The 19,819-nt window shown below is 40.1% G+C and overlaps 1 protein-coding gene and 1 non-coding gene across 3 annotated transcripts in view; one reads left to right on the top strand and one right to left on the bottom strand.

Annotated features, from left to right (window-relative positions):
- Chchd3 (coiled-coil-helix-coiled-coil-helix domain containing 3) overlaps positions 1-19,819 on the top strand; it is a 264,762-nt gene that overhangs the window by 194,260 nt on the left and 50,683 nt on the right. For both annotated transcript variants that reach the window (XM_021164672.2, XM_029478369.1), the window contains one exon: positions 6,831-6,901. In XM_021164672.2, the coding sequence (XP_021020331.1) occupies positions 6,831-6,901 (71 nt within the window). The remainder of the gene's footprint in view (positions 1-6,830; positions 6,902-19,819) is intronic.
- Positions 1,144-1,273, bottom strand: LOC115031441. The gene has a single exon (XR_003837066.1). It is a non-coding gene; the product is annotated as a U6atac minor spliceosomal RNA (small nuclear RNA).

Below are 19,819 nucleotides of genomic sequence, written 5' to 3'. Positions count from 1 at the left end.
AAAGTCCTTCCACAGTCCTCCCCAAAACATGGTCAGGTTGTCACAGGAATACCCCACTCTGCTGGTACCAATTTGTCTTAGTCAGGGTTTCTATTCCTGCACAAACATCATGACCAAGAAGCAAGTTGGATCTCATGGAGGCATTTCCTCAATTGAAGGCCCTTTCTCTGTGATAACTCCAGCTGTGTCAAGTTGACACAAAACTAACCAGTACAACGGTATTTTGATTGGAGGCTGACTTTGTCTTGAGTAACTTAGAGTGTTTTTCATGTACTCTTATTTTCTCTCCAAACCATCTTTCTGAGTAATTGTCATATGGTCCTTGTTTTACAGACATGATGAACTTGCTGGTGTTAAGTGATTTTAATGTTAAGTGTTAAGTGATGTTAAGTGTTCCTCTAGGAACTGGGGTTTGGGGTCCTTCCTAACCACCATGCTGTACTGCTAAGAATTGTTGGTGGGGAACATTCGTGCTTAAAATGAAGCATGTTTTAAAAATTATGTACAGTAGAGCCTTTTCACCCAGTTTGCTGCTTGGTTTCCAGTAATTGGTCCCCAGTGCCTTGGTTGGGGAAATGTTTTAATATTGAAAATAAAAATGCCTAGTGTTCCAGTGATGTCTTGTCCCCTGGGACATGTGACAGAAGCATATCCCTAATATAAAGACTTGCATTATTGTTTTGGAGATAGTTCACCTTGGAGGAACATGTTTTTCCTGATAAAGACAGACAGGACTATATCTGGGTTTTGATGGTGCTAAAACATCTCAAAGATAATATCCTTCTAATATGAATTTATGGAGTTTACTTTCTCAAAAAAAAGTGTCTTGATGGGAAACATTTATGCTTGTATCAATAAATATTTTTGTATCAAATAATTTTATCTAGAAAGAAATTAGTGAATCAGACATCTAATATGTGGTTTACCAGAATTTTCCTTGTGGCGGATAGGGCAGGAAACTCCATGAACTGTATTTGTATAGAGCTGTCCTTGGCTGTAGGCTCATGGTACTCGCAGGCCTGGACTTCCTTTACACAAAGAAGTGGTTTCCATTGAAACACCACCTTGCAAGGTCATGAGCACCTTTCATTTTTGGTTCTTTCTATAAAATCTGTTTAATCTTTGTTTTTATTTTTGTTAACATATAAGAAGTGATAAGATTCACTATGATGTTTTTATGAATGCATATAACATATCTTTACTGTGATAAATAAATTATGATTTGAGCATCCTTGCCAGGGGGCATGCTATCCTTCTCTGTATCTTCCAGCTTTACCATAAGAAAGCTTGTAGTTCTTTTTTGAATCTTCCTGGATTCTCCACTACAAAATGAACACTTGATGTATCAGCAACATTTGAGAGACTATACACATACCTCCTTTAGATACAAGGAATATAGATATTATTTATTTGAGTCAGATTTCAACATTGTGAAATGATTGGGTAAAAATTGTCAATGTAGGTTTGTTTGCCTCATATTTTCAGATTAATCAAAGGACTTGGACATTAGAGGACAATAATGACATTAAAATATGAACAACTTGTATAGTAAGATGGTATCAAGTATAATGTTGTACTTTCTCAGGACACAGAGACCAAGAGCAGATGTTCTCAGAACTGCTGCTATACTTGGGTGAGAACAGTGTGTTGCTGCTAGGCAGTGTGAGAAGCTGGAATTCTTAGAGGAGTCTGGGGTTCAACCAGTCATCTGTAGATATTATCAGTAAAAAAGCTGACTTGTAATTGTAAAGGTAGCTGCTGTATTAAAGATGATTTGCCATCATTCTTCAAGAATACTGATGATCTTTCACTCTTTCATTAGTCTAGCACCCAGTAGTTTACATTTTTAGGGAATGTTCAGGTTAACATGTTAAAAATGTAGTTTCCTCACTGTGGTGGTCAGGATGAGAATGGCCTCTGTAGGCTCATATGTTTGGATGCTTGGTTTCTGTTGGTGTCTGGGAAAGAGGTGTGTCATTGAGGGCTGGTTTCGAGGGCCCAGCAGCCCATGGCATGGCATTCCAGCTCATATTCATATTAGCACCTGCCTCGGCCTCATGTGTGTGGTTAACTGTAGTGCAAGCTCTCCACTGCTGCTCCAGCACCATGTCTGCCTGTAAGCTCATGCTCACTGCCTTATGGTCATAAACTCTGCTACCTTCTTGATCCATGAGTGCCAAATTGAATAACTTTCTTTTATAAGTTTCCTTGGACATGGTGTATTGTCATGAGAATAGAAAAGCAATTTAAGACACTTACCCAATCCCTGTGATTCAGGTTACAGCTCACTGTGCTCCACAAGCAACTCTGAAACAGCGTCCTCGGGCCATTCGTCTAGGGACTCCTGGGATAATAGGAAAATGGTTGGGTTTCCTTCCTAAAATCCTCTACCTAGAGTTGAGTTGGCTCCTGGGAGAACATCTGAAACTTGCCACCCCATTCCCGTTTTCTACACCTTACAGGATCTGGTCTGCACATACCCCCAGCCATGGTCAGCTCTTTCCAGCTTGTGGCAGCAGGAGGCAGGGTCCACCAATCCAATGCAGTCTAGCATACTGGCTACTAGTAGCTGAAGGAGCAGGAGCCATGATTTCCTGATGTAGGTCTATCCGTCTCTCACTCTTAGCTAGCCCACTTTCCCTCCCCTTTTTACCTTCATTTTATATTCCATAATCACCCTGTGGGCAGGCTGGTTTTTTTTGAGAGAACAGCTGCCAACTCTTTGGAGATTATTCTTTTAAAAGTATTTTTCTAATCTGCTATATGTTTTCTACTATTGAATTTTTTAAAAATGAATTGAAGCTTATCATACCACTGGGTTATAGAGATGCAATAATGTCATTTAAAAACTACATGCATCAGCAGAGTATACTAGTCATGGTTGCAGACTAGACCTGTCAGTGAATGCAGAAAGAGATGTACTAAAGCCTCCAGGATTCTCAGTGGTGAATTACAAAAAGTGATGAATTACAAAAGGGCACACAGTAACTTTGCTGTGGGAAATCCCTGCAGACACTCCTTAATTTGGTGTTCAAGGCCAACACCAGTAGAAAGTTCTTCTGACTTTTAGCAAACAGAGAAAACGGATTGGTTCTGTGGGACTCTTTCCCATCATGGATTCAGTGCAGTCAGGAAGAGCTATCAGACTGTGAGGTATATACAAAATATCTACCCACTGCCCTTCAGTAATGCCAAGCTTAGAGGAGACAAGCAAAGCCAAAGGTGCTGTCACAGCTTAGAGGAAACTCAGCTGTGACAATGACTATGGGGTCCAAGGTTAGCTCTAGAACAAAGAAGGAGCACACATGGGGAAATGCTTGTTCAGTCTAGAGTTCAGAGACTGGGGATAAAATGTTGTCGTGCAAGCATAGTTTGGACCCTCAGCACTCACAGAAAAGGCCAAGCCCAGTGCTCTGTAATATGATAGAGTGTTGGAGAAAATCCTCACCTCATCTCTGCATCTCTACAGGTGCATACCTCCCCATGTGTGCATGTGCACACACACACACACACACACACACACACATACCCTATGCTTTAATTAATATCAGCTACTACAACTACTCGTTACAAGTGCTGTGTCATTGTAAACGTTGTACTCATGCTCTCAGTGAGATGTGAGGTCCTGCTGTTTTCTGCCCTTTATCTGACTCAGATTTTTCAGTAAATTAAGTAAATAAACAAACAAATAAAAGGAAAAAACACATTTGTTTAGTAAGTAAATATAGTGGCTTAATTTGTAAGACTGTATTAAAATTCCACTCAGCCTGTACCCCTTCCTGAAACATGTATTTATGTTCTAGCAAATTATACCATTTATTCTTAATTAGCCCCTTTGTGGGTAGAAAAAAGCAATGCAGTTTTTGTATATGTGTGAAATACAAACAAGTCTAGCTACATTCTCTCATCTCATTTTAAGGAACAGAACAGAGCTGTGAGCCATGCACCTTTGTGTCCCTTTTTTTTTGTGGCATCCTGCCTTTCTGTTCCCTTCTTACCACCAGCACAATATTGCTCCCAACTGAAGATAATCAGCAATTTATTTTTCATTTTTCCAAACCACATAAATTATATTCTACAGCATAGCTTCAACTTTTCTCCATATGTTCTTAGCTCCTTTTCTCTGCTGTATACACTTCTAGCAAAACACCCAGTATTCATCCTTTCTCCCATGGCAAATAGATTAAGGATTTGGGTTTGGGTTTGAATAAATGGTGGATAGTCTTGATACCTTTTCTGAGGCCAAAGTATGTCTTCTGCACTTTAGAAACAGCGCCTACACTTACACTATTCCCTTCCAAATTGGTTTTCCTTGTTATTAGATTGAAAAATTGTCAAGGATCTAATTTCCCTGAGTGAACATTATTGTGATAGTGAGGATCTAGTGTTCATTGAATAAGTAAATATTTTAATTAAATGCTGTCTACATATCTTCAATATACTTAGGTGTTTATGTAGTGTTGCCTTCTTGGTATTTTTTATCAGTAGAAAGATTTTTGTAGTACAGGCAACTAGCCACTGAGGTAGAAGTGGAGAGCCCAACTCAGACCTGCGGCTTTACAGGGAGACTTCTCCAGGAAGCTTGTCGACAACTGTGGCACAGCTACAGTGTTTATCTCCATAGACTGTGTTCCCAGCATCGTTTCCCCTTCCTTCCACATCACAGAGGGGAGGGCCGTCCACTGATTTGTTCCACAGCAAAAATCTCATTTTTGTGCATTATTCTCATTAGAACACTTTACTATTTTTGATTATTTAGGATTGGTGCCCAAAGTGGAATTACACGTTACTCCTCCCTGCCCCTGCCTGCCCCCGTTATTTTATACAGATTTTTCTCATACTCCACACAATACTCCCCAGATTTCACAGTTCCCTCGACATTGATTTCCTCAACAGCTTGTTTAGACATGAGTAGTGCTCATTATTGTCCGTATTTACAGGTTACAAATACTGACGAAGTTGGGGAAGGTTAAAAGTTGGACTCAAGTTCACAGGCTAGACACAGAACTAGAACTCTCAGCTCAGTCCTGTCCAGATGTTAAAGTTTTAGTATTCACCATAAAGGAACATATTAATCAGGATGTTATTGTGTCACCAGTATCAATGACATAATGGCCATTTGACAGCTAGAAACAGTGTTCTGATGCTATTAGTGTGAAACTGGTAGCTGCTTTTGTTACTCCCTCTTTGTTAAAACTCTCCCAGGAAAAGCTCAAGACAAACAGTGCCGAAAAACACGAGGAAATGTTACACGTGAAGCATATGGAGAGGTTCGGCTCACCTAAAGCTACAATATCCGGGAAGACAAATGGCTTTTTGATAGCTTTAGACCTACTGATGAATTAACACCTCTCCACATATAGAGTGTGGCTGATCACTCAGATTGCACTTTTTAAGCTGCAGAGGCAGTGCACTTAGGATACTGTCTTCATGTCAGAAATGCACTTTTGTGCTTGAAAATGATAAAAAATTACAATCGATCCTTACAACTGTTCTGTTCATCTTTATTGATCAGGTGCAAGAAAGATAAATCGTAGCCCAAATAAGATTATAGTAAATGTTAGCATCATAGGGGACTGGTGGTTGATAGAGAGCATTCATCATCTCAAATGGTGACCTGTCCGTGGCTCCAGCCACCCCAGTCTGCTGTCTAATCACATACCTATTGATTTTATCTGCATCTTAGAAACCTGGATGTGACTGTCATTGGACAACCCGGATTGTTAAATGCAAAGAGGTCACCGGTGTGAGGAGGCTTTCATTTTCATTTTCTGATCAACCAACAATGATTTATTAAAAAATAAACTACCCAAGCTGTGGCTCTGAAGCCCGAGTGATTGGAGGGCGAGGGCACACAATAGAGCCTTGCATTGTGTTGCATCCTTCTGTACTGCCCAGTGCTTTGCGGGATATTTCATTGAGTCTGAGAGCTTATGGGTCATTTGGGCCGACCCCTCTAGTACACTGCTTTCATAGCAGTTAGCAGCTAGTCAGAATGAGACACTTTTAGTCCTGCTGTCCTGGGAAAAGTATTGGATTGCCACTGCAGGTTGGCTTATGTTGTTCATGAGTTCATATCATATATGGTGCAGCCTCTTTTGCTAAGATTACTAAGCCTGCCTTTCTGTTCATGTTGATTGTTACAAATGCTGAGATTTTTTTTTTTTTTTTTTTTTTTTTTTTTGGTCATGTAGAAGTGATAGAACACTTCTTGTTGTTGTTCTATCAAAGATTCCCCCACCCCCAAGCCCAAACAGGGTGTGGAACTTACCATGTAGATCAGCCTTGCCTGGAGCTAACCGCTCTCTGCTGCTCGAGTGTTGAGATTAAAGGCATGTACCACCATGCTTGGCTAAGTTCTGTACTAAAAACAAAATATTTTGCAAAGTAAATACTGCATTTGCATCACCGTGAATGTGTGTGAATTTTGTTCTTTGAGCTTAAGAATCTTTTGATTTACAGCCCTAGTCAACCAAGTAAGGTAGTATGCTAAGCCATCCTTCAAAAATATGTAAAGAATTTTCTCAGGAGGTGATCCTGAATATCTCAGTATTTGTAACAAACAATATGAACAAAAAGGCAGATTTAGTAATCTTAGTAATTCTTCATTATGTGAACATCTGTCATGCAGTTATATATATGTATCAATGTCAATACTGCCATTTAAATTAATGGCCTTCCAAGTGTTTAAGTACTGTACCATTTAAGCCACAAATTCCTATACTTCTGGTGTGCCTACAACAAGGATGCTTCTGTTTTTTAAAATTGTAGGTCTTCAGAACATTTGTCTTCTAGCATAGTTAAAATATATGTGTCAACTTTGTCCACAGAGCTCAGAGTTCTACAAAGTCACCACCGAGGAGTATCAGAAAGCTGCTGAAGAGGTGGAAGCCAAGTTCAAGTGAGTTTCACCCTGCCCTGGCCTTGGGTCCGACATGGAAGCTTGATTGTGTGGCTTTCTGCAAGGGAGTATTTGGAAGTGGTTTGGGTGGGCAAGATACGGCCATGCTATCTGTTTTACTAGAGCATTTAATGAGAGATTGTTGCTGCTCAATCCATTTTATGAACTAAATGGAAAATAAAAGAAAGGGTAAGAGTTTTCAATTGAAGTAGTAGATGGCATAGAATGTTGTTGTAATTGCTACCTCTATTAACTGAAACATGGGACTCAATCACTTGTAGTAAAATGATGGGCAGATCCAAATTTGGATATCTTGCATTTAAACTATTTTTATTTCTTCACAAGTACCTTGAACACATTTAAATCATAGACTTTACCTTACCCTTGATTATGAAGGTGATGTTAAATTGCTACATCTATTCATCCTCTTGATAACTAAATGAATATTCAGTAATTGATGGATCAAAGTGTCCATGACCCATAGCCTTCTCTGTTCTCTTTACCACCAGTTCTCATATTAGGTAAGACGATATTTTACTGAGTATATAAAGGACTCTATTATATAAGCCCTTTTAGTAGCACATGTACAAATTAGTGAAGAAAAAAAGGTGTTGTGACAGATTTAGTTAAGAGATTGCATTGAGCTCTGACCTCCTTCCTTGCACATGTTTATAAGCGTTTAATAAAATGATTAAACCTTAAGGTAGAATTATTAGTTTCTGCTTCAATGCCATTGTGTGGTAATGGATATTTGTGTTACTTAATGTTGATTAAAGTAAGTTTTTTTTTTTTAACGATGAGGTGTGTTTAAATAAATGTAAACTTTCTATCTTCCTTAGCAAAAACAAACAAACAAACAAAACAACAAAGACTAGGGGATAGAGGAGATCGCCAACAGTGAGTCAAGTTCCACGAATCAGTCAGTGCCATTTATCTTTGAAGACAGAGAGTCTTGTGTGGCCCAGGCAGGGCTCAGATCTGGTATTGCCAGGCCTTCAATTCCTTTGTCTCCCACCACACAAGTGCTGTGGTCATAGGTATATGCCACAGGTCTCATTCTAGGAGACCAGGAAGTTTTAAAGGACTAGGAACATATATATACGTGAACAAGGCCCTTGGTTTTGTCCCTGGCACTACATAAACCAGGTCGACCTGGAATACATAAGATGCTATTTCCAAAACAAAAAATTGAGATAAAAGATTGGATGTTGAAAAGTCGTACTGTGCTTACTGTGGTTTTTATATTTTAGTAGTTTATCTTTTCTCCTGATGGAATAACATTTCAAAACTCTTGTTTTCATACTTTGAAAACCTTTGACTTCTCATCTTGGATATTTCTTCATTATAAGATAATCACTATAACTACTAAAATTTAAGTTAGAAACTAATGCAGACTAGAGTGATCTATGAGTCTTCATAAAAAACATGACCTTTGTCTTTGGAGAAAGACATTGAGTAGGTGGAAGAGGAAGATGTCCAGAAGGAAAATATTCCTGCTTTGTTAGTGGGTGACAACTTTAGTGAAGATCAATGGCTCAAGAGATTAGCACAAGATAGAGCTGCAGAGGTCACAGGTCACCAGCTGCTAGGCTGAGGTTGGGTCTTCATTTAGTAAGGAGTAAATGGAAGTGGGTTGAGCGCAAGAGTGGCCTGACTTCAGTACCTTGTAGGAATAGGCATCTGATGTGGGTGTGAGGTTTGGTTGGACATGTACGAAGCAAGAATCAAAAGTGGGCATTCTCAGCAGATTAGTGCAAACTGTTAAGATTGGATGTGAATTAATAACGGCTAATGGATTGAGTCCAAGTCTGCAGAGTACTGGAGAATGAAGTCCCCACCCAGGGTTCAGGGCTAGAGATTTTGGAGGCCTTAATGGCCTGCAGATGGCTACTTTGTTCTCATGTGCCTTCACTTTGTGTGTATCTTCTAATCTTTTAAAAAAATATAAGGACAGTAGTCAGACTAGACCAGAGCCCATTCTTATTTAATCCTACATTAATTATCTTAAAAAGCAAAACAAACAAACAAAAAAACTCAAAACTGGATCAAGCTTTGTAGATCTGCCTGCCTCTCTCCCAAGTGCATGCTAGGATTAAAGATGTGCCACCCCAACCACCCCTTGACATAGTAGGCATTAGGGTTTTAGCATTTAAGTTAGAAGGAAGGATGACACAGATGAATCCTTCGTTCCTTGGTTAGAACAGGCAAAAGAACTGTGATTGTGAGCTTAGCAGGTTAGAAAACTGATAGGTTGATTCTTGTGGAGGAAATGTCTCGTCTGGGATGCCACAGACTGCTCTTGAAGTTCTGCACTGAGCCATCCAGCCCTCAGTGCTGCACTTGGCTACTGGAAAGTAAGAGAGCCCATGGACCACATGAGTCTTTTGGTAACTTCTATAAGAAAATGTGGGCCTGGAGGATAAACGTAATTATGAAAAGAACCCCAGTAGCATCATTCTCTCACATTTTGATATATTAGTTGTACAATCTAATTAGGATCTGGACTAACTGGTAAGTTAGGCTTTGTCTTTGCTACCAACTGGTCCAGATTTTTATCAGGCTCCTTGAGTGATAACCTCTAAAACTTATGAACCTTTCTTGTGGTGGAAATTGTTATTTATAGTGGGCTTCTCAGCTCATATGATATTAGTGTAATAGGCCAAACACTGACCCATGAGACCTCAGGACGTCTGTGCACCGGGGCATGCTCCCCTTCTTAGCAGTACGTGAGAAGGTGGTCACGTGTCTTCAGCCAGTTAACTCAATATCAGCTCTGCATTCGAAGCTCTCCAGACTGCCTATGCATCTTCTTCTTTGGCTAAATTTTTATTACCCTTTCCCAGCAATGAATCATAACTGACTTTGGCTTAGTTCTCTTGAGTCTTTTTGAGTGAATTCTCCATCCCTAGGGCAGTTTGGGAGCCTTCCTACACTTTGTTTTGTCAGCAGTGAGGGAAGTCTGTGGAATGTTCCCTCCGACTACCATTTTCCCAACTCCAATGCCAGCAAATGTTCAGACTTCATTCACACTTTGAAGAGGCTTTAGGATTCGTAGTTTAGAGAGAAGCTCTTACCATGCCTGTGGTGGTGTTTTCTAGCTACTGCCTGCCGAACAGCTCAGAGCTGTGACTATAAGAGGGGCTTCCTAACTTCAAAGAATAAAAATTGCTTAGAAGAGTCCCATGTCTCCGTAGAAGACTGACCATCAAAATCTCATGACCCTCCGTCTGTTCCAAAGCAGTGTACTGTATTTTAGTGCATAGCTGCTGTCTTCTCTGGCCGGTGATTCTGGCTGCTTCCTCTCTGTATACCTGTGAAGCACCTGTGAGCTTCTCTTTGAAGCTGCCTGACCATCTTGAACCTGAACTCAGCAATCTCACTTAAGCAGCAAACACAGAAGGCTCTTCAGTCCTTTAGTTAATTCAGTTTACTGGAAGACGATTGAGTAGGGTGTACCTTGGTTGGCTGCAGGAGATGGATACTTTTTAAATTGCCGTTTTAAGGGCAATCTTATATTCCTAAGATGGGGCTTGCATGAAGTCACCCAAAGTAGAAAGAAAGTGAAAATTTTCTAAGATAGCAGATGACTAATACCATGATGTCAGCCCCTCCTGCCAAGACATTCTAGGACCAGTTAAAATACTAGCTCATGCTCTCAGGCTGCAGGCTGGAGTTTGGACAGTAAAACATTTGGGCACGTTAGAATTAGTGGGGCTTCTGTTTTCCTCCTTCATTTACCTGGCTTTCAGTCCTTGAAACTCTGATGTCACCCCCTCTCCCCCATTGTGTTCTACTTGTTTGTGAGGAGGGCAAGTGGTCTCACTGGGGTGGGACCTATACCGCATCATAAAATAAAAGGGAAGATAAGCTTTTCAAATGAAGACCCTTTCAAAATCCCAGAGTTCTGTTGTAAAGAGAGCTCCCTCCCCAGTATGCTCTAAACATTGTTGCCATCATTCTGGTGAGAATTACAGAACTTAAAGACAATACATACTATTCAATTTTTTCTTCGGGTACTTTTTTTCCATAATAGCTTAAGTTTCTAGCTATGAAACATCATTCCAGTGGTCAGTGAGATGGCTCAGCAGGCTCGTGCTGCCAAGCCTCCCAGCCTGAGTTCAATACCTGCAAGTCTCATGGTATTAAGGTCCTAGGTGCTACTCATGCACATTTATTGTAGTGAGCTGTTGTTTTAACATCATAGCTTGTGACCACTTGGTGTTAGCATCCTGTTCCTCGGTATGATGGAAAATTGTGTTCTATATCAAGCCTGTTCTGTTTTATAGTTAGTTAGAATATTACATTAACCAGGGTTACATCAGATTAGGAGTGTAAGTCAGCAGGTAGAGTACTTTGCCTAGTGTGCGTGAGGTCATGGGTTCAATCAATCCTCAGTACAAAAAGCAAAAAGGATTGTGTGTGTGGTGCTTAGGGCAAGTCTAACACAAAATACATGTTCTATAAGCATTAGATTTTATCATTATATTAGAGTTATAAAACTATGTGCCAAAGGAGTAGACAAAATCTAGATGGTATTGGGGCACTCTAACAGAACAGTGGGAGAACTATCAATAAGAGAAATAAGGACTGAAGGGAGTCCAAAGTCTAACTAGGATTCCAAGCACACATGGACAAAAAAGTATAGCTCTTAGAGATGAGTCTCAGTGAAGCAGTGAATGCTGCAGGGCCCATCTTCAATCAACATCAGAACCCCCTCTCCCCGGTAGGTCGGTGCTCACATATCAGCACATAGAAAACAGAATGTTCCCGTGTTTGTACACAAAGACTGTTTACAGCAAGGACCAAGCAAGTGTAAAGCACATAGCAAAGAAACAGACTACTGTAAAGACATGCAGTGCTGTAGAAGCACTTTAGAGTTGGCTGATACCTCCTTCCCAGGCTACTCTTAAAATAATAAACAGTTTCTACCTTCCATAAAAGGGGGGACAAAGTGGAAAATTATTTGGGTCTTGTGCAGTATTTTTGGAAGGGCGTCATTGGAGACTAAGCTTCCTAACTTGGCCTCAGTTTCTTTGAATGGTGAAACATCGTAAGGCAATGTGATTGTATGAGATTGCATATGAGTACAGGTAATTCTAGCCAGCTGTGTGTCAGAGTACAGGAGAAACTTCACTTTTACCCTTGAATGAAGTCGTCGACCTGACTTAGAAATCTCGGCATTTGAGAAGAGCTTGGGCTAGCCTCATAAAGTATTAAAGCTTAGCTAGCCTGAAGGAATGAAAGCTGAGGTGGGTTTAGAGTATCTGTGGAATGCTATGCAAACCGTGTGCAGATAAAATGGACTCTGTGAGTATCACTGTCTACGGAAAGTGTTTCTTCCATGTAAAACCCTTTAACTTTAAAATGTTCTTGGGCTTTGGGGATCCACTTGACAGTACTGTTTCTTCTAGGGTGGTGAGGCCTTGTGGGTCTGTATCAGCAGCAAATGCTTCTCCTGTTTGCTATCATAACAGTGTAGATCAGAGACTGTTGTAAGCAACAGTGCTTAAAAGATCCTGCTTAATTGGCTGTAAAATAATTAAATACGGTTTTGACTGGTAAATTTATAATTCTGTTAGATGCCTAAGCCAGTGTGCCCAATGCCTGTGTGACTTCAGTTTGGAAATGTTAGATTAATAGGGCTAGTTGGACTGCGGGTACAGAGCTTGCTCTGACTAATAGTCTTACGTCTTCTAGAAGTTTAGTCAGGTAAATTTATGTTACTTACTTTTCCACCTGGACTTTTAATTAAAAGTGATTTCAGAACTTGGAGCCGCTTGGTGGCACTTGCTGCTGTCCTAGGTGCTCTGAGATTGAGCTCTGGCAGCTTACAGGACTCCAGCTGCCTTACTGAGTCACTGTCTTCTCAAAAGGACTACCATTCTGTGCCATTGTTGAGTGCTGGTGCCTGCTGCTGACAAGTTCCCTACACACCGTCCTTCATGCTAACCGATGTCTACTTAAAACCTGCGTTAGTGCTGTGTGAATGGACATAACCTGCCAAATGTACATGAAAAATCTTTTATCTATGACTTCTCATTGATCATTTTGAAATGATCAAATGGTTTATCTCAGTCAGACACTAATTCACATTGATCAAATTCAAAATGACCCAGTTGACTTAGTTTCTGCTGAACACAAATTGTATTAAAACAACATTATTTGAGCATGCTGCCTGTTCTAATGCAGGAGTGATGTTACAGCAGTTACATCATAGCTAGATTTATTGTGTTATAAAGATGTCTCCTTCATAATGAAAAGTTTACACAAGAAGAAAGAGTGCATATTCCAGGAAAAATGGGGCTCCAGGCAAGAATTGGGGCTTTTACTCTCTAATTAAATTCTGTATCAGTACTGGGCCTCACCACCTCCCTTCCACCCCCACTCCTTTCTTCTTTAATTTGCAGGACTGTGAGCAGGAAATAGAGCAGCTGCAGTGGTGACATTTAATTCCCTATGGCCCTTAGAGCCAAGTAACATCTTGATTATTCAGTAAGAGAGAAATTGAAGAGGCAAAATCCTAGATAAAGTAAATATACCTGTGCCCTCTGCACCTGCCCTTCTTGGTTACAATTGCCAGTTTAGAAGTTCAGGGTTATCTGTGGGGTTGGTTTTTTAAACATAAACTCACCTGTATTGACCTGTAGCACTTTTGTACCCTATGGAATGTGAGGAGAATTTTAACTCTTTTAAAGAAAAGTGTTTTTGCTTAAGAATATACTTTGGAGCTGGAGAGATGGCTGAGCCAGTAAGCACATAGTGCTCTTACAGTGTGCCTGGGTTTGCTCCTGGCACTCAGATCACCCGGTCACAACTGTCTGCAACTCGAGGAAACCTCATGCTGCCTGCAAGACCAGCAGCACTCATGTAGTGCATATGAACTCACATGAGCAGACATATACATGCACATAGAAAATAATATTTTCTAAAAGAATACACTTTATGTATGGCTCAGAGCAGAGGCTGAACATGGACTTGGCTGTTTAACATACTCAGTCTCAACAAATGACTTACTGTGTCTTTGACGTCTCCTAGTTCCCAACAGTGAAATGTAAACTGTCACCCTGTTATTTTAGGCCCTGGAGCTGAGAGGTTTCAAATGAAGAAAACTGTTCTTTCTTTATGGGAAAAGATTATCTTAATTTGTTTCTTTAAGTCTAATATGGCACTGGTTACCTTCAAGTGTGTTATTGATGATGCCATCAGAAATGTGAAGAGTAGTCCCAGCCCCCAAGCTGTACTCTGGTTGCCCATTTTCCTGAGCAACCAAATTAGTTCCAAGGAAAGAGAAATAGCTTTGAAGAGAGACACCAATGTTTGAGAATATTTTTTAATAATGAGCATTTAGAAATGATTATGTTTGGATATTGGGGGCAGGGTCCACTTCAGTTATTTTTGCTCCTTGGCCCCAGGACTGGAGCCCTGCTAATCAGGTTTGTCTGATTAGAAGTTTAAAGGTTATTATTTAGTTTTTCGTTCCTTGAGTTGGACCTTCATTGCTTAATCCACACACAATTTTTTTAAGATATTAGAAACAAATGGTAAGATAGTTCCATCTCTTGGGACTTACATTTCTGTGTTTCTACTGAACTGGTGGTGTCTTACAGAAAGAGACAAGAAGTAGTGTTATTCATTCTCATGAAAGGCGATACAAACTGCAGCCATCTTCTGGGCAGCTGTGTCTTTCAGGGCCACTCTGAAAATGCTCCTGTCCCTTCAGCATAGGTAGAAAAAGTCACAAGTGTGACAAACATTGGTGATGCTGCAGCCAAGATAGCTGTGGCCAGAGCACCTGTTACACGGCAGTCACTTGTTGGTATCTCTTGGGAGTCTTCTTGCCTTCATTGTATGGAATGAGCAAAGCCACGCAAGCAGCTACCCTAAGTCTGTGAACTCGTATCTCTTTCCCTGTAAAGGAACAGATTGTTCTGTTTTCCCCTACAGAAACATTAGCATTGAACTTCCTTCCGTAATCAATACAATCCATTAAGAATCTAGCATTCCTTACATGTTATATGAAATATTAATTGTACCCTGTTAGTTAGATAAATGGAGATTCTGCCAAAGTGATAGCTTGTTTCTTTGAATGTATGCTAATGAGAACTTGGTGAATTTGAGGTTGTTTGTTTATTGGTCCTTGCTTATTTGGGTAATTTAACTAAATAACTCATAGTTTTAAATAGCATTATATAAATAGCTTAAAAGTAATTCCTAAGTTTTCCTCTTGATACTAGCTACAGTTCATTTAGTTCGTAAAGGCACCAGGTTTAAAAGAAAAAAAATGATCTCTGTAGTTTTTCTTTTGATGCTTTGAAAGATACAGAAACATAATTTTGCTCTCTGAGTGGCACTCAGAGAGCATTGAGGCTTGCAGGAGGGCCAATTATAGTTAGTTATTGTCTGACTGACCTGCCACATTATAACATGTCCAGGAACATTTCTAGAAGACAGATTTTAAATCCTGCCAGTATATCAAGCTTGCAAAGTTAACCATCTTAAGTTTTTGTGATTAAAAAATGAATCAGAGAAGTTGTCTGCCCATAAAAGTGCGAGGTTTTGAGGTGTCTGATGCTGTCCAGGTAGCTATATTATGAGGTTTCTCTGTGTTTTATTACTGCAGAGTTTGATAAATATCTGTCTAACTTGCTTTTAAACAAGTAAGCTGTAGATGTAACAGCCACTTCTGCTGTGCATGAGTGAAAACCATGTGCAAAAATTGAAACCAAACTTTGAGGATGATTATACCTAAGCATATATTCTAACCCATTTGAATATGTAATAAGCAAACCTGCCCACCTGGATGGCACCTATCTATCTTGGCTCTTTTGCTTTTTCATAGCAAGTAAGAAAGATATAAAAATTGATAAAAATAGATCCAAGTTTAGGAGTTCTGCTTAAGAGAATTTCCTAAAATGAAGAAAACTTGTTTAAACAGACACTTCAAAGGAAGATGTAAGAAAGGCCTCTTAGCAAAAGAAAAGGACTTGGCTGTCATTAGTTGCCAGGGAAATGCAAATTAAACCTGTCTGAAATGGTGAAAATCAAGTATTGCAGTATTGCGTTGTCCATGGATGTCAGCGAAACCAGAATTCTCAGGGCTTTGCTGGAGGGTGGGGTGGGATGGAAAGACCACTTGAGAAAACTATGGCAGTTGGTTTCTTACCAATTTAAACTGCATTTACTCTGTAATCCATTTCCTGGAGGCATAAAAGCACAAATCCACAAAAAGTCTTACAAGCCTGTCTATAGCACTGTGGTTCATTCATAGTAATCAAAAGCTAGAACATATGTGTCTGCAGAAGAATAAACAAACAGATCAGACCCTGTTGATGATCTGGAAGAATAGGGCTGTTGGGTCATGTGATCACTGGGTGAATCTCTGAAACAACTTTTTATGCTGTGTATGGTCCCATTTATACAAAGTTCAAAAGTAAAATTAGACTGGGAGAAATCTGAAAATGATTGGTGAGGACAGGAAACTTGACTGGAAAGGGACACATAAAGAGACCTTCTATGGGGTCCTAAGATGGCTCACTTAAGTCCACAGAGTTGTTATATAGGAGTTACACCCTGGCTCTTCCACCAGTAATCAGATTTATTAGGATTCAAGCCTCTTACACCCTTACCTCACCTCAGGGATATTGCTTTGTTGTGTTTCTTTACTCTAGAAACAGAGAAACAGCTTATCCGAGTATCTGCCTTCTTTCTGTCTTTCTCCCCACCAACCCCTTATAACATTTGCTTGTTATACTCTGGATCTTTCAAGTACAGGACAATTTACCAATAATACTGTTTATACAAGAAAGACCAAAGGCTGCTGTTACTTCCATGCAATGTATTTTGATCATATTCAGCCTCAACTTCTTTTGGACTCGCCCCTACCTCTCCACCCTTTCCAGTTTCAGGTTTTCTATTTAAATGTTGATAAATAGATAGATAGATAGATAGATAGATAGATAGATAGATAGATAGATAGATAGATAATAGCCTTCCAAGTCCAGTTTGTGGTGCCCATGGGTGTAGGGACATACACTAAAGTATGGTCATCCCTTAAGGAAACTGACTTTCCCTTTCCCAGAAGCCATCAACTGTCAATAGCCACACAGTTAGGGGTAGGGGCTTGTGAGCTTCTCCACACTGAAATATTGACTGATTTGATCTAATATAGGCAGCTATTGAGTGCAGGAGCCTTGTCATACCCAGAAGACATTGTCTAGCTTCTGTCCTCCTAGCCCTCTACAGTCTTTCTACCCTTCTTCTGCAGTAGTCTTGGAGGAGGAAGGGGAGGTGTTGATGTCTCCTGTTTTCTGCACTTTGATCAATTGTGAGTTTGTGTGTTGCCTTCCATCTATTCCATGAAGAGGAGGAGGAGATGACTACGACAACCAATGTGGTCTAAGAGCAGCTTTATCTAGTCATAGAAATGACAGATTTAGAGAGCAATTCGATACTATGTCCATTTAGCAAAGTAATAGTAGTAGATTCACCCCTGGGACCTGAGATCCCCCTGTTCCCCCAAACCATGGATTCTTAGCCAAATTTACAGCACCAAGCATTTGTTTCCTCCTGTGGACCATGTCTTAAATCCCATCATTACGTGGTCAGTTATGCCCCTAACATTCATGGCACTGTTGCAGCTGTGGGCATGTCAGTGATCATTCCTACACTTCACAGGGTACACAGGTGGATAAGAAAGAAAGGAAGTTGATGACTTTGTTCCCCACAGTAGCCTATATAGTCCCTTCTGGAACTTTGGAAAACAAGACAGCAATGAGGAAGCTTCCTGGTCTGTACCAACTTGATTTCTCAATTATGGTCTCTTTAGCATCAAGTCTGATGGGCAAACAAAAGCAGTAGCTCAGTGCATTGATTTAGGGGTCTCTGGGACACTCTGACCCAGAGTGTCAAGGGAAAGTAACTCATAGCTGGCACTGGGTTTTTATCTGGCAAACTATTGTTTCTGGAAAGAGCATTATCCTTTGTGTAGGGTATGTGTATGTGTTTATGAACCTTATAGAATAGTAGATTTCCATATGGTTTTTCATACATCCTTAGTGTTAGATAACCTTTCCTATGCCTTCCACCCTACAATTCCATCCCTCTCCCCACCTAAGCCATCCTCCCAATGGTTCCGTTTCCCTACCTCATAGTACTTAGGTTCTACCATTCCCTCTCTTAGATCTTAGATCTTCCTTTCCACCCTCAACCAACAGTCCCTGCCATAAGTCAGGATTTCAATTGCTGTGACAAAACACCATCACCAAAAGCAAGTTGGGGAGGAATGGGTTTATTCTATTTAAACTTCCACTTCCAAAAGTGTTCATTGAAGGAAGTCAGGGCAGGAACTCAAACAGGGTAGCAACCTGGAGTCCAGGAACTCATGCAGAGGCTGCTTACTGGCTTGCTTCACATGGCTTGCTCATCCTGCTTGCTTGTAGAACTCAAGAATGCTATCCTAGGGATGGCATCACCCTCCATGACCTGAACCCTCCTCCTTGATCATTAATGGAAAAAAAAATGCCTTATACTTGGATCTTATGGACACATTTCCTTAAGTGAGGCTTATTCCTCTCTGATGATGCTAACTTGTGTCAAGTTGACACACAGAACCAGCGAGTACATTCTCATTCTAGTTTTCTAGATTTAAGAGGTACTCCAAATTAAACACATAAATCTAAAAATTCAACACTAAGATCATGGTAAGGCTTATCTCTCTTAGTCTTAGTTACCTCCCTCGATATAATATTCTCAGTTCTACCCATTTAACAACAAATTTCAAATTTCTTCACAGTTGTTTAAAATTCCATTGTGTAAATGGATATCATTATTAATATTTATTCCTCAGATGGTGGATATCTGGGCTCCTTCCATATCCTAACTGTTGTGAGTAGTGAAGTTATAAACATGGGGTGAACTTGTGTCTGTATAGTAGGAAATAGAGTCCTTTGAATATATATGCTCAGGAGAGAGATGGTTGGGTTGTATGACAGATCTGGTTCTAGTTTGCTGAGGAACCTGATTTTCACAGTGGTTGTACCAGTTTTCTTTCCTATGAAGAGTACATGAGGCTTCACTGTTCTCTATATTCTTATTAGCATTTCTTGTCTTTTGGTTTTTTTAATGATTTATTTATTCATATTTAATGTATATTGGTATTTTGCCTGCATGTACATATGTCTATATGAGGGTGTCAGATCCCCTGGAACTGGAGTTACAGACAGTTACAAGCTGTTTTGTGGTTGCTGGGAATAGTACCCACTAAGCCATATCTCTCCAGCCCCCTTTTGTTTTCTTAATCTTGGCCATTCTGATTGGTGTAAGAAAATCTAAAAGTCATTTTAGTTTGCATTTTTGGTAGCTAAGGATGGTGAGCACCTTATTTTAAAATATTTCTTCATTAGTTATATTTCTTCTAAGAACTAGTTTGATTTTTTAAATATTTTTATTAGGTATTTTCCTCATTTACATTTCCAATGCTATCTCAAAAGTCCCCCATACCCCCCCACTCCCCTACCCGCCCACTCCCACTTTTTGGCCCTGGCATTCCCCTGTAGTGGGGCATATAAAGTTTGCAAGTCCAATGGGCCTCTCTTTCCACTAATGGCCAACTAGGCCATCTTCTGATACATATGCAGCTAGAGACAAGAGCTCCAGGGGGTACTGGTTAGTTCATATTGTTGTTCAACCTATAGGGTTGCAGATCCCTTTAGCTCCTTGGGTACTTTCTCTAGCTTCTCCATTGGGGGCCCTGTGATCCATCCAATAGCTGACTGTGAGCATCCACTTGACTTCTTTCCTCAATACTCAAACATAGTGACTGCTTGATGAAAGTGGTGTGTTGAAGTCTCCCACTATTATTGTGTGAGGTGCAATGTGTGCTTTGAGCTTTACTAAAGTTTCTTTAATGAATGTGGCTGC

Source organism: Mus caroli, chromosome 6, assembly GCF_900094665.2.
Source record: "Mus caroli chromosome 6, CAROLI_EIJ_v1.1, whole genome shotgun sequence".
Taxonomy (NCBI): Eukaryota; Metazoa; Chordata; class Mammalia; order Rodentia; family Muridae; genus Mus; species Mus caroli.
The sequence above is the reverse complement of the archived record's forward strand: the minus strand, read 5'-3'. Positions and strand labels throughout refer to the sequence as shown.